Source organism: Hevea brasiliensis, chromosome 17 (assembly GCF_030052815.1).
Source record: "Hevea brasiliensis isolate MT/VB/25A 57/8 chromosome 17, ASM3005281v1, whole genome shotgun sequence".
Lineage (NCBI taxonomy): Eukaryota > Viridiplantae > Streptophyta > Magnoliopsida > Malpighiales > Euphorbiaceae > Hevea > Hevea brasiliensis.
Window position 1 is genome coordinate 58,585,290 of NC_079509.1, and position 15,932 is coordinate 58,601,221.

At 31.5% G+C, this 15,932-nt stretch overlaps 1 protein-coding gene across 2 annotated transcripts; it reads left to right on the forward strand.

Annotated features, from left to right (window-relative positions):
• The first annotated feature begins 1,105 nt into the window (after positions 1-1,105).
• On the forward strand, positions 1,106-14,817 carry LOC110650155 (potassium channel SKOR). 2 transcript variants are annotated; one of them, XM_058139545.1, is made up of 13 exons: positions 1,106-1,451; positions 3,582-3,806; positions 3,897-3,960; positions 5,246-5,585; positions 6,358-6,653; positions 7,981-8,061; positions 8,445-8,549; positions 9,190-9,414; positions 9,652-9,840; positions 11,532-11,607; positions 11,733-12,027; positions 13,386-13,507; positions 14,357-14,817. In XM_058139545.1, the coding sequence occupies exons 1-13, from the start codon at positions 1,234-1,236 to the stop codon at positions 14,593-14,595; spliced, it is 2,475 nt and encodes an 824-aa protein (XP_057995528.1). In that variant the 5' UTR covers positions 1,106-1,233; the 3' UTR covers positions 14,596-14,817. The 2 variants fall into 2 exon arrangements, with proteins under 2 accessions (XP_057995528.1, XP_057995527.1); XM_058139544.1 differs by having other exon boundaries at positions 1,107-1,451; positions 14,354-14,817.
• Positions 14,818-15,932: the final 1,115 nt, after the last annotated feature.

A 15,932-nucleotide genomic window follows, 5' to 3' on the forward strand; every position in this document is an offset into this window, starting at 1 on the left:
CATCAGGTTTAATATACACATCAGCAGATTCCATCAATAATTTTAGCGCAACTTAATGCAAGAATATAATTATAATGATTTTGAAAGTTTGTTGCCTGAATTGAAAAAAAAAAATATATATATATATATATATATATATATATATATATATATATATATATATATATATATATATAAAGCAAAAGTTTAGTATTTTTTTTTTAAAGATTTTTACCTTATGATTATTCTGGCATTTGCTAATTGATTTGAGATAGATTAACATAAATCCATATTCAGAACTCAGTGGGCAGGTTGAAATTTTGTTCATATTCTATATTATCTTGAGAGAATGGGAACATATTCTGTATCTTAACAAAAGTTTTAGTGATTTTAAAGCATCACTTTTTTAAAAGATTAATTGCTTAGCAGTAAAGTTTCATTTATTAATAAACTTTAATTCATTGTTACTCTTCATTTATTTTATAAAATTCTTTTTAAAAAAATAATTTATATCTTTTAAAGTTTGGAGTACTCAAAAAATAAATTCATGAAAAATATATTTCTAATAAAAAGAAAAATTAAGTCATTTTTTTAAATAACTTTTTTCTTTTAAAAAATTATTTTCTATTTTCTAAACTTTATTAATCTTATTAAAATGTGAAACATTATCACTGTGTTGCGTCGTAATCTAATGGTTAACTTGATGAGATAGTTTTATTCTATTTCAGTTTAATTCTTTACACCAACATCATGATGATTAAATATTATCTCTGTTCGTTAAGTGCTACCTCAAATTTGGTGATGTGTCCCTTCCTATGAGTTTCGGACACAAGGAATAGAGCTTTAATTGATTTATTTTTATATAACAATAAAATGACATAGTCAATCTCCAATCATAACTCAATCAATTAAAATAAAGTTTCACCAATGAGTTATTTAGGTACTCAGTTAGACCAATTTAAATTGATTTCAGTCTATTTAAACTGGTCCGATTTCGAATTCGAACTTGACATTGCCGCCTTCTTGTTCTTGCTGCTAAAACAGTTAAACAGATTCTCTTTGCCAGCACAAAACTTGCTACTGTTAGCAAATTCTATCTTACATCCTCTCAAGAAAGTTGAAAGGGAATATCATCAAAAGATGAAAATCTCTCCCTCTCAAAAAGACACCAATGCCTCAGTTTATTTCTTACGCTACTCTCAAACTTGTATTTTTCGTCTAGACTGAGCAAATCCACTTTTGTTTGAGAGAGAGATGATGATGATGATGCAGCGAGAGAGAAGAGGGAGTGATCAGTCGGATGAAGAGGAGGAGAGAAGCAATAATAAGCCGCAATGGAAAAGGTTTATGGGGTTGCTTAGAAATGACTCGCTAACTGGAATTGGGGGAGAGATTGTTAGAGATGGAATTGGAAGCAGCACCACAGGACCTTCGGCTTCTCACCATGGCTTTATCATTCGCCCTGATGACTGGTAACCAATTCCTGCCCCTAACGTGGATTACAATAACAGTAATAAAAAATCATTTATATAAATAATTAATTAAAGATAAAATGTATATTTTTATAATAAAATTTATAAATTTTATATATTATATTTTAAATTAATAAAACTATATATTTTATATAAATTATTAATCATAATATAAAATTAAATGAATTTGAGTATTATTCAACTATTAATAATTGAGATTAGATTTAGATAATTTTAAAAAAATCAAATTTAAAATAAATATTGATATTAATTTTTTTTTATCAGAGATAAAACACGGATATATGAGTTAGTGATATACATGAATTAGTGTTAATTTCTATATTTAAATGATATTCAACACAATATATTTTTTACAGCAGTAAAAATGAGTTTCAAGGCTTGTTTGATTAGTGGTAAGTAATTAAACATAGAGAAATTTATAAATTAAATTTTGAGGTATGATAAAGGTTATAATTTTAATTTAATCTCTTGATTTTTAAGGAGAAGTAGTCCTTTATTTAATGTTTATGTTAAGAGAATAATCCTTTTGTGAAAATTCATTATTAATGTGTTCAAAATTGATCGGTGGTTTTATAAAATTACAATAATTTAATCTTCATGCTAAGATGTCTGAATTGAGAAAAAAAAATTTTTTTAGAGGTTTTTAAAATTTCTAAAAACCTTAGATATTTAAAAAATTGTCTTCCTAAATAAATCTATTACTTTCAAAACCCATATCTTACATCCAAATTGTAAGTTTCTCCATGGTTCTAATTCCAATTTCGATTTTAAATTCAATTTGATTCGATTTGATCAAATCTAATGGTTTTTTTTTTCAATTTTTTTAATAAAAACATCTAATTTTAACTTAAAACTAAACCAACTGGTTTTAATTTAGTATGCTTTAGTCAATTACTATTTTGATCAATTTTAGTTTGATTCTAGTCTAGTTTAAATCAGTTCAATTTTGATTTTGACTTAGCCCTTGGTCAGATCTAGTAGAAGGAGTGAGAAGAGACAGAGGATATAGAGGAGAATAGTATAAAAATTTATGCAAAATTTTTTTGATATTAATATGAAATTAGTTTTAAATAGAATTATACTATCTTTGTCCATTTTTATTTGTCACTTTTTAAAAATTATTTTATCCAAAATTATCTGTTATTTTGAGAAAATTAAGATACATTAATTAATTTTTTTTCAATTTTATTCTTTTCTCTATTAAGCATAGGGATTTACGGTTTTTACTGTACCGAATCCGATCGAACCCTAATAGAACGGGTTAGGTTAGTATATAATCAGATTTAAGACGAATTTGAATTTGAAAAATAATATTCATAACGGGTATATATTTTATTTGTTGGGTATCAATTACCTAAACTCATTTATATAAATACTTAATTAAATATAAAATAAATATTTTTTATAATAATATTTATAATTTTTTATAAATATTTTATTTTATATAAAATATATTTTATGAAATTATTAAAATTTTAAAATATAAATTATTAATAAAAATAATTTTTTATGTAAATTATTAATTAAAATATATAAAATTAAATAGTTTCAGATATTTTCATATAATAATAATTAGGTTTAAGAGGATTCAAGTAGTTGAAAATAAATTTTAATCGAGTTTAGAACGGATTCGTATTTTGAAAATATTAATTAAGTTTGAATTCAGGTAGGATGAATTTTATAAATACTCTATCCGTTATCATTTCTAATTAAACACACATTATTTTTATAACTCATCATATCATCTCCTCACTCTTTGAGGAGATGGTTTAATTATAATAGATATAAAAAAAATAATAGGTGGTTTAATTATTTTCTTAAACACTTGAAAACATTAAATAATAGATATAAAAATTTGTAATTTTTTTAAAAATAGAGGATCAAATTATAATTTTTTCCCTATCAAAATTTAAAGGTTTGAATTTGTATAAAAAATTAAAAGAAAATATTTAAAGGCTTGAATATTTTTAACAGTTCACGACACGTCGTTTGAAGAGTGTCCGTTTCTTAATTAAATAATAGATACAAGTGGACCAAGGTTGTTGGCATATGGCGCGAAGAGAAGATGATATATCAATTGAGTTGATGATGTTGCACTTGCACTTACAGGCGGTACACAGCATGGACGCATTTCATACTGATATGGGCGATTTACTCATCTTTCTTTACTCCATTAGAGTTTGGATTCTTCAGAGGTCTCCCACATAACCTTTTCCTTCTCGACATTGCTGGTCAGATCGCTTTTCTCATTGAAATTGTCGTCCGTTTCTTTGTTGCGTATCGCGACACCAATTCATATCGCTTGGTCTACAATCGAAATCTCATTGCCATTAGGTTAGCTATTTTCTTTTTTGCTTTTTAATTTATTTTATTCAAAGACTCTACTCTTTTGAACCTGAATTATTGCTATTTTCTATTTTTCAGGTACTTGAAATCTCGGTTTTTGGTTGATTTTTTGGGTTGTCTTCCCTGGGATGCTATCTACAAGGTGACTTTCTAATTTCACCTCCCCCTTCCTTTTTTTTCAAAATTACTTTATTGTTGGAGAATAAAGCAAATGCTTGCATCCTCATCCTTGATTTTTAATCAATTTTCAAGTTTAGTTGATCTTTTAACAACCCATTTGGAATATAAATAATTGGTTATAATTCCATTAAGTTCGGTTAATAAAGTTTACTACAATTTACTTTTTGGAAATAGATTTTAAAATGATGGGATTCAGTTGAACTATTATTATTTGGAATAAATGGAAACTGAAATGGAAGTGCTTGGTTGACTGTATTTATTTCTTACATCTACAGAAATGGGTTCTATCACCCTACATTGGAATGTGATCAAACAAAATAAAATTGAAATTAAATATTTTTTCTCTTGCCAAGTTCATTTTTTGGAAAGAAAGATGAATGGAGGGAACAAATGACGGGGAGGGGAGAGGATGAGCAGCAAAGGGAAGGGACTTCAAGATGGTTATCCTCCCTGTAATTGTTTGGATAAAGCAAAAAAGGAAAAAAAAGGGGAAAAAGAATAAAATGCTTTTTCCTTATCGGCTGGAAGGTAAAGAGCATATAAGGGGAAGGTAGGGGAATAAGTTATTAGAAGTATAAGGGGAAACTGCACACATGGTCTTTTATCTTTCCCTTAATTTTGTTTTGGTCATGAAATGCTTGGGTCTACACTTGAGGGAAGTGCTAGAGAACTCATTGAATGAATAAAATATTAACCATTCACAAACTTGTGCTTTTGAGACTACTACTAGTCCTTCAGCATCTAATTTTTAATTTGCCTAGATTACTTACCCACTGAAGCAATCATGCCAATTTTTAACTTTACACTATGGGACCTTGAAATAGGGGACATGCATATGAATTTGTTTTCGTACATGCAGACGAGGAAATTAGAATCTGAATTATTGTACTCATAACTAACCTGCTAGACAATCAAAGAAAGAATAAAACAAAAGATTTCTTTGGGGACAATACATGCCCTGTGATCTTGATAAGAGAGTCCTCTCATGCATTACTTGAAGAGCATTCAATGATTTCAGTAGTCAGTTCTTGTCTTATAATTTTATCTTTATAGCCTGCATCTTTTCCCTTTTAATGGGTTTTGTGATCACTTGCTAAATAACAAGTTGAAAGGCATCTCAATTTAAATATTTTATATGATGAATTTTTCCCCACCTTTGCTTCTTTTGGGGTTGTTTAATTTATTGAGTATATAATCTGGCAAGATTAGCACTTTTCTGGCAACCTGAAGCTATCTTCTCTAATCAGGCGTGTGGGAGAAAAGAGGCAGCCAGATACATGTTATGGATTAGGCTAACTAGGGCCCGCAGAGTGGCAGACTTTTTTGAGAGGTTGGAGAAAGATATCAGGATCAACTACCTTTTTACGAGAATTGTGAAACTTCTTGTTGTTGAACTCTATTGCACACATACAGCTGCCTGCATATTTTACTATCTAGCTACTACCTTGCCTCCCTCTGAGGAAGGTTACACATGGATAGGAAGTTTACAGATGGGTGACTATCAATATTCACACTTCAGAGACATTGATCTTTGGAAGCGTTATATAACATCACTTTATTTTGCTATTGTTACTATGGCAACTGTTGGTAAGTTTGACTGGTTCTCAGTTTCACTTTGTTACTCTCTAGTAGAACTTAAAATGAATGGTCAAGTAGTGATTACTTTCATTTTTTGTCCCAGTTTTTTATTTATATCTTGAATGAAATCATCCAAGTTATGAATTCTGAACCTTGAATCTTGTTTTGTTGATTTTCACGTAGAGACAAGTAATTATCAAATAGCAATGTGCATTGAATTTCCTACCTTCATCTTCAATTATATTGAAAGCTCAAAAGTTGTAAATGAAGGTCAATGAATTTCATTGACTTACAAGAAATGTTAAGCAAATTGGTTTATTACATGGCATTGCTTACTCCGAATAGTATTATTAGAAACACAATGAATATAGGATTCTCAAACATGGAATCCAGCTTACTAATAGATGGTTCAGTTTTCATTTTAATAGACTCCCTTTGTTGTATAATAACTCTTTTATAATTTTTGTGTGAGGCACATATTTTCATAGGTTTATAGGTTCCTCTTTCTTATTTTAACTTCAAAAAAATGATATATTTTCTTGTGGTAAAATGATATATTTTCTTGTGGTTTCTTTTTCATAATATATAAATAATTTCTACTTTATTGTGTGCTATGGCATTTAATGTTTTCTGAAACCAATTTCCCCCTCATTATTATTGAATTCTATGAAATAATGATTACAGGCATTTCATTTTAATATGAGGCTGTGCTATTATCAACATGAGTTACATTTACATGGCTTGATGCGAAGTTGTAATTTTTGTGTGCTTTCTGTTGCAGGTTATGGAGAAATACATGCGGTCAATGTCAGGGAAATGATATTTGTCATGATTTATATATCTTTTGACATGATTCTTGGTGCTTATCTGCTTGGTAACATGACTGCATTAATTGTAAAAGGATCAAAGACGGAAAAGTTTAGAGATAAAATGGCTGAACTCATCAAATATATGAATGGAAACAATCTTGGAAAGGGCATGAGTAATGAGATTAGAGGCCATCTGAGATTACAATTTGATCGCAGCTATACTGAAGCTGCTGTTCTTCAGGATATTCCAGCTTCTATACGCGCAAAGGTATTGATAGTGTCTAATGTAACTCAGTTTGCAAACAGTTAGAAGATTGTTGATTTAGAACTTGAGACTGCATTATCTTTTTCTTGTTGTTTTCTGCTTTGAGTTGCTCTGTATTTCTGTTAGCAACCCTATAATGTTTTCCCAGAAAAATTTATCTATCTATTTTGGGAGAATGAAAGAAACATTGGTGAGGTTATTGGCTGATGTCTTTAGTAAGAACATTTTAATTAGCCATTTTTCAAGAGACCAAGACTTCTAATCTGGTCCTGATTCTTCCTTGATGCTACCCTCTATCTATGAAAACTATCTGATCTCCATTCCTTATGTCAAAAAATAATGGTCATCTTGACTTCCAAATGTTATAGGTCTGGTTTTAAGGTTTAGAGATGCAATGATAAGCTCAGTAAACTCGTGGAAGCTATTCCAAAGAGGAAAAAAAAATGAAGAACCATATAGTATGTACAGGACAAAGGATATTACAAAAAGCAAGTCAAGCACAACTTTCAACATGAATAAGTTGAAGTTAATTATGAGGATGATATGTGATTTGTTCCAGTTATTGATTTCCTAATGCCTTAGATATTTCAATGTAAATTGAAATTTTTTTGGTATAATCCTTTTCTCCTGAAGACAAAGTTGAGTCAAGTTTGTTCCAATATTTCATGTTTGTGCGTGCTTTAAGGTAAACCCTTTCTACTTCTTAATTATAAAGGTTGAGGTTGAGTTTTCTCCATCTGGGGGAGAATGATGTGGGTAAAATAGAGAGTTCTAAGTTTTTAGGAAAAGTAGAGTGGTAAATATTCTTGCCAAACTAGGAAAAATTCTTATAGTCTATAAACACCAATATAACCTTATTATTTAGGATGTTTGCTCAAAAAATTTGGATATTTGCTTTTAGGAGGAAGGCATGAATGTTATCTTTACTTACTTTATTTCCTTGACTTTGTCATGAATTTATTCTTCTTAATTTTTGCTGCATTGTATTTACATTGTACTGCAACCTCTTACTTATCTTTGTCAAGCACTGATCTGCTACAATTACACTCGGAGATTCCTTAGTTTTATTAGCCTTCAATTGATGAGGTACTGTATGGGAAGATGATACATGATAAATCCAGAAGAATGCAATAGATGTTGACATGAATAATTCATACAGTGGCTTTTTTTGATGGTTGGATTGGTGTACTGTATCTGCTAGTCTGTAGTAATTTCTTCCTCTCCAGTTTGCATATCATGTTTTATTCTTTGAATTGTTTGAAGTTTCCTATTTCATTTATGGAGATAATGTTTGGTTGCTTGTCTTGCAAAAATTAAATTTTCTTTGCAGATCTCACAGAAGTTGTATGAACCATATATTAAAGAAGTTCCTCTTTTGAAGGGGTGCTCTTTGGGATTCATCAAGCAGATAGTAAGCCATTTCATTACATAAGCAAAATAGATTTTAATTTCTCCAAAGTCCAAACACATTTGCTGTTACATCACACTCATATATATTTGTACATGTACAGGTGACCTTGGTTCTTTTGGTAAATATTTCATATTTTTGACATGATTAACTACTGTTTCAACTATCTTCTTCTTGTTACTATTCCTTTCATTATCTTAATACTACAACAACATGCCTCCTTGAACAACTCCTTTCTTCAAATTCATCACTACTGTTATCCTGACACTTTAACTCATCATTGTCAATGTATATTTGGAATTGATGTCATGATACCAAAAGCCTAGCTTCTGTGCAAGTCACGGGAAGAGTTTTTTATATATCTTATATATCTTTTGGTTTATCAGGCAATTAAGGTCCACGAGGAATTTTTTCTCCCTGGAGAAGTGATTATAGAACAGGGTCATGTAGTGGATCAACTTTATTTTATCTGTCATGGTGAATTGGTCCTGGTAATACTTCGTCTTTGAGCCTTATATTTCTGCTGCTGTGATAGATTTCAAAGCATCATCAGTGTTATTGATTTCTACTTTTCCTTAACTAATATGTAGACTTAAAATGTGCCTTAAACCTGGATTGAATGGCATTGATATTTTTTTTACTATACTTGTTTGGTTTTATCATCTCATTTTACTGTCTATGATATTCAACTTATGAATGCATGTTTTAGAAGAATCCTAACGTGAATGATTTGACAATAGTAAGCTGTCCAATAAGTCATATTGACATTTAATTTACTAGTGTCCATGTGAGATAATATGACCATATTATTTTTATTTGGATGAATTTTACCTTCCATGCTTACTAGCAAATATGTTGTACCAAGTATCAAACAGTTTTCTTATGAAGTATTTAAATGATAATCAAACTGCAAAATATCTTTAAGGTGTAAGGAAACTAGATATATTTCATTGATTTTGTTTGCTATATCTTATTTTGTAAGGGTTTTGTATCTCTAATATTTGCATAATATGGTTTTTAACTTTTATGTTTATTATATTTTATCATGTGTGCATTGATTTATGTATATTCATGTGTGTGTGTGTGTGTATGGTATCCACACATACTTGATTGTTTGAGCATTATCTACAGGAGGAAGTGGGAAAAGGAGAAAATGATGAAATTGAAGAGTTACCTACGTGTCTACAAACATATAGCTCATTTGGTGAAGTTTCTTTTTTTTGCAACACTCCTCAGCCATATACAGTTCGAGTTCGGGAACTTTGCAGGGTCTTGCGACTTGATAAGTTATCATTTACAGAGATCCTTAAGATATACTTCTCTGATGGACGAATTATCTTGAACAACCTCCTCGAGGTAACTTTCTTTTGTTAGCATTACTCGTATTTCTCCTGCATTTTTTTTGGTAATTATTACCTAAAATGGTTATTGATAATTAGTAAGCATGCTTAGATCTTATTAATTGGTTGATGGACCACCTTCTCTCTTAACTCAAAAGGGGGTTAAATGAACATATAGAAATCATACTCTTTCTGGCTATAAATTATGAAAAGGATGAGTCATCTTCATCTTGCCAACTTTTCCAACTGACAGGGAAAGGACGCCAATCTACGGAATGAATTATTGGAGTCAGATGTCACCCTTTACATCGAAAATTCTGAATCAATTCTTGCTACAAGGTTGAATTGTGCTGCATACGAAGGAGACTTTTATCAGTTGAAACGTCTGATTGGAGCTGGGGCAGATCCTAATAAGACAGATTATGATGGAAGATCACCTCTGGTATGATTTTTAGCTGAGCTAATCTTGAGTATACTACAATCAAGATCTCTAAACTTCCTTTTGCTAAAAGCTAATCTTCTTTTATTGAAAATGTAAGATTCTCCCTTTAACGTAAAGAATGTTAACTTGTCAATACAAGGAGAACGCTTCAAGAAGCCACCTTGACATGGTCGAAGTCCAAGTCTTGCTTGGTCTTCAATTCCCACACCAATTAGGCCTATACAAAAAGTGAGCTTCCTGTAGCACTTGGGCTTTGACTTTTCTACATTAAACCATTCTAAGCAGCCCCATACATGCCTAATAAGTGCTCCCAACATGGACTTGATATTTCCCTTTTTGAGCCCACATATGCAACTCGTTACTTGGGCCATTAGCTTGCCCCACTTAGGTTTAATTTTCTTGAAAATAAACTTAATTCTTTTGCTTTTACCAAACCCATGCAACCATGATTCAAAGGTTTCCCAAGTTTCTTCCATCTTACATGTATGTGATGAACATGCTTCAACATTCTAAAATTGATGAAAAATTTTGACCCCCCTTTAGGCACATCAAATGTTCAATAAGAAGAGACATCTATTACAACATATACAAACTTAGGTGAACAGATAAGTGGCTCATGAAGCAAATTTGGGGAAAATTAAACACTGTGAGCCAAGCCAATTGGTCGGACACCAGGAGGGTTCCTTTTCTGACAGGTCTGAATCTAATTCCCTGGAGAATTAAAGTAGAACTTTGTACTCAATGATCTCTCTCAAATTTCTACATCCATAAACCCTTGTCAATTGAGTGATCAAAGTTAGATGTACATGTACTATGCTGGCATTTCTAAACTTTTATAGGTACATTTGATTGTGTATGACACTATTTGTATATATTTATGGCGCCTAAGGAATTGAAGCCTATGAAAAATAATCTCCATGTAGAAAAGGAATTCTAAGAAATGTTAAAATTCAAAGTCTGACAACCCATTCAAAATTCTAAACTTGGATACTTTTTTTCCCCCTTTGTTTCTTTATGCGAAATTCAAATTCAAAATAAAACAATATAAATGTCATTTTTAATATCAAAATTTCATTTAATAATGCCAAGTCAACTCTTATTGCCACATTTCAAAGTTAATGACATCAATTGTACAATTGTCAAGGATATATTTATTGAGTAGCAAAAAAGGAAATTCTTTGTTTGTTTTCTTGACATGCTTTCCATATTAGCATCTCTTTTGTGTGCCTGCTTTTCTAATTGTCTCCATACTTTTTTTCCCCTTATTATTTCTACTTCTTTGTACCATTGGCAAAGCTAAAGCCCAATTTGTGACTTTGTTTTTGACAATGCCAACTCCCACTTGGGGTCAGAAAAAGTCCAACAGAATCCATTCTTTTGAGTTTTCTTGAATTAGAATGATATGATATAGAGCTCACTGATCAACCTTTGAAGTCCACAAGAAACGAATTTTTGGTGGATCTGTTCTTTATTTTTCAGGTGGGGCTGAGAGCTCTTATGTGTAGTGATGCACAATGTATTGATGTGTAGATAACATAACATCATGGACGATAAATTATTAGAACACTAAGTAATTATTCTAAAGCTCAATATCATTGCAGTTTCTCCAGATTATGGAGTTAGCATTTCCCCCCCTACAAGTTATAAAGCATTCTTGTATAGCAGACCTAAAATCATTTCACTTTCTACAGCACATTGCTGCAACTATAGGATATGAAGATATAACACTTTTCCTTATTGAGAAAGGAGTGGATGTCAACATTTCAGGTAATTTTCTTTTGTGATTTATTGCTTCTCAGATCTTCTTGGATTATGTACATGTTCTCTGATGAAATCTTTCTCATAAACAAAGTTGTTGACAATTTTTTTTTTTTTTAATTTCTGCCTGTCAGACAAGTTTGGAAACACTCCCCTGCTTGAAGCTGTCAAGAGTGGGCATGATGAAGTAGCTTCTGCACTAGTTAGAGCAGGGGCAACACTGGAAATTGAAGATGCTGGTGGTTTTCTATGTATGACAGTTGCAAGGAGGGATATGGGTCTCTTGAAAAGAGCTTTGGCCAATGGAATGAATCCAAATGCCAAAAATTTTGATTGCCGAACACCACTTCACATAGCTGCCTCAGAAGGGTTGTACCCTATGGCAAATTTACTTCTAGAAGCAGGAGCTAGTGTTTTCTCAAAGGATAGGTACAATCTGAATCAAACTTAGCCTTTCACTTAAAGGAAGCATTTTGGTCCTAGCAGAACGTTGCTTATGATAGAAAATTATAACCATTATAGGGATTTTTTTTTTCCAACTGAATAAAAGTTATCTTACTAGTTGATATGGTTATGGACCTCAAGATCATCATTATTATTACGTGGCAGAACTTGGAACTTGATATCTTAATTCTTTTTAAAAAATAATAATAAAAATAAAGAAGAATTAATACTTGTCCAATCTTATAATAGCCAACCTTAATAAATTTTTGGGATAAAGGCTTAGTTGAGTTGAATTAAGTTGAATACTTGTCCAATCTTCTTAGTTATGTGTGTGTGTGTGTGTATCATCGTCATCTTCATCATCATCATCATTACTTTTTCAATTTCTTGGGATAAGAATTAGCTAAGATCATTGTTGCACTGACCACCTTATCTTCAAAAATAGGGATTCCATGGTTATGTTTGTCATGGACAGTACAGCATAGCTAGCCTAAGGCAGTTCTGATTATGGGATATTTTTGTAATTTCAAGTTTCTGAGTTCCTACTTCTAAAAGGGGAACTTGAGCAACTCTATAAATAGGTGTTTGTAACTTTATCCTTCATGGTGAAAAAATGCAGGTGTTTCTTTTTGTATGTAGGCACATCACAGAACCATGTAAAATGTCTCATTTTGTGTTTTTCTTTTCTTTCTTTTTAATGTGCTTGTTATTTTAATTTGTCTGTAATTTATCAACACATTTCTCATTTTTAAGATTTTTCTGTGAGGTTGAAGTAGAAACTTCTAAATCATAAAGTCAATGAACTGACTGATCAAAGATGGATTGATGGTAAGATGTGCAGATAGCAGAACCTTCAATTTTGAGCTTGATGTGTACCCTTACTGAGTTTGAATTATAATTTCAAAGTTTATTTGTATGTTTTGCTTGTCACACTTGCATAAGTGACCTTTGTTTTGTTTATATTTTTCAGAGGGTTAGAAACATTTATTTGAGCTGTCCACAACGCTGGTCTCAAATTGCTGATTGAAAGTTTAAACTCATCAATACTGCAATCTATCCCAAATTTGTATTGACAAAGTTTATCCACTTGTAGGATTTTTCCCCATGTTTGTTAAGCTTCCTTGGGCACTTAGTCACAGTATTATGAATTCCATATTGACTATAGTTCTGTTAAAGTGAAGACCTATAAGAAAATATGAAAATTGTGAAGGAGAATTGTAGTGCAGGTGCATGCAATGGCTTTGCAAGCAAGATGGTATTATCAGCACAGTCATGCACTTGCACCTCTCTCTTTTCCAACCATGCGGTCCTTCTCTTGTAACTTATTTGGCTATTGTTCACAGATGGGGGAATACGCCACTTGATGAAGCCCGTCTAGGTGGCAATAAGAACGTTATTAAGTTGTTTGAGATTGCAAGAACTTCTCATATGTCTGAGTTCTCTGATTGTCATGGACAGATACAAGGTACTCTTGTAATTTCACTTATTGCCTTTTATTTGATCCTAATTATTGCCCGAATATATTTAGGTTACAATTTGTTGTACCCAAAAGTTGCCAGGCTATTCGTTAATCAGTTCAATATTTAGTTTATCAAACAAAAGAAAAGCTTTATCCTCAACGAAAACATAGAGTTTATCAGGCAAAGGAAAAGTTTAAGAAGAAAACAGCAACATATTGTTTGTCAGGAAGATGCAAATGTCCTTGGGATATCTTTTTCCAGTTCTTATTCACTACCCAATTGATTACTGCATTTCTTGATACAGATTTTGCCAAAGTACCCTGTGCGGTCAACAATTGGACATCTGCATCATTGATGATGGAAAAATTGCAATGATGTTTGGTTTAGTGACTAGATAAAAATTTGGGATTTGGAATATGAAAAACTTCTAATTAAATTACTGAAGACTGTTATCTTAAAAAGGATTTTTACTTCATCCCTAGGAACAGGCCACAGGGTAACTAAGGCAGCAAATTTGTATTGAAGAATTTGAAAGTGCTTAAAATTGTCTTGAGAAAGAGGAGGAAAGGCAGCTGTAACAACAATTCAAAGTCAATGGTCATCACCCATGATATCATCCTGGTTATACATTATTATTATTATTATTATTATTATTATTATTATTATTAAATTTTACATTTTGTTGGAACCATTTTCACCATGAGAAAAATCCAAGATGTTATTCCAATTATTGAACTTGTGGAAGTTACTTTTATAAACATATAATAGTCATGTTTTGCTTTAGCTGGTTGATTTTTATGCTTGAAGTGATTTTTATCTACTAATGCCCTCACAAACATTTTCTTTTCCAGCAGCAGCTGAAATGCCACAAAGAAAATGTACAGTGTATCCGTTCCACCCTTGGGATCCAATAGAGAAGAGAAGACAGGGAGTGGTATTGTGGGTTCCTCAAACCATGGAAGAGCTTGTCAAGGCAGCAATGGAGCAATTGAATTGCTTGGGATGTTGCATTTTGTCTGAAAATGGGGGTAAAATTGTTGATGTCAACATGATTACTGATGACCAGAAACTATATTTGGTCAGTGAATCATAGCATGATATCTAATTCGCCAGTAAAATAAGCTATTATAGCATGATATATATTTCGCCAGTAAAATAAGCTATCCCCTTTCCATTTATTTTGAGAGATGATACGGTATCTACAATGTGTTCTAGTGCAACTTTTTATTGAATATTGGATAAACCTTTGATGAGGATATTGGGGGTGTAATATGCTATTATAATGCTGTGATGCTATGCTATTATGTTAGTAGAATTGCATGTTCTAAAATTTTATTCTATATATATATATATATATATATATATATATATATATATATATATATATATATATATATAGATTGAACATGTATTTATTGAATATGGTACTTTATTATACGAGTGAAGTATTGTAGGAGGGATTAATTTGGACTTGATGTGTCCACTATGCTCCAAGGAACCAGAAACTCTGGAACATTTACTGTTTTGGTGTGAGCATGCTAGAGCAACCTGGTTTATAAGCCCTTGTACCTACAAGCCGAATCCAGTGGCGTTTACATCCTTTACCAGATGGTGGATCTCTCTTATGCAAACTTTTCCTCATTCACATGATGATCGACAGATTTTATCGACAATTTTAGTAACTTGCTGCCGTATTTGTAAAGAGGAATGCAGCAATCTTTGCGCATAAACAAATTATTCCACAAGCCACAAATCACCAAAATAAGGAAGATGTTACTGGAATTGAGTTCTTTTTTCTCAACAGAGACTCAATCAATCTGAGGGTCCTTCAGTGCAGGAAACTGCTCATTGGAGCCCACCTCCAGTAAACTCCCTAAAAATCAATTGTGATGCAGCTTGGAAAAACGGTAATTCATCGGCAGCTATTGCAGGTATTGTCAAGAACTACAAAGGGAACATTGTTGACGATGAAGCAAAAAAGGTTCAGTGTTCTTCTCCCCTACAAGGTGAGGTGAGCGCATTGTTGGAAGTTATGAAGTTAGCAAAAGGTATGGGGGCTCCTTCTATAATAGTGGAATCTGATTCAGCTTTGATCATCTCAGCCCTAAATGATCCTCATCAGTGCCAAGCTTGGGAGATTCATGCGAGGTTAGATCCATTCTCTCCTATGTACATTTGTTCCAGAGTATTGTTTTTTGTAAAGTGAATAGGGAAACTAACATGGCTGCAGATTGTATAGCAAAGCTGTATTTTCATAACCGGCTTTTTAGTAATTGGCCTTTTACTTCCCCTCAGTTGAGGGATTTATTTATATGTATTTATTTATTTAAATAAAAATAATTTATTTATGTTTATGTATATATTTAAATATTATAATTTAAAAAAAAATCTAAATATATTATTAAAATTATGTCGAAAATTTATATTTTT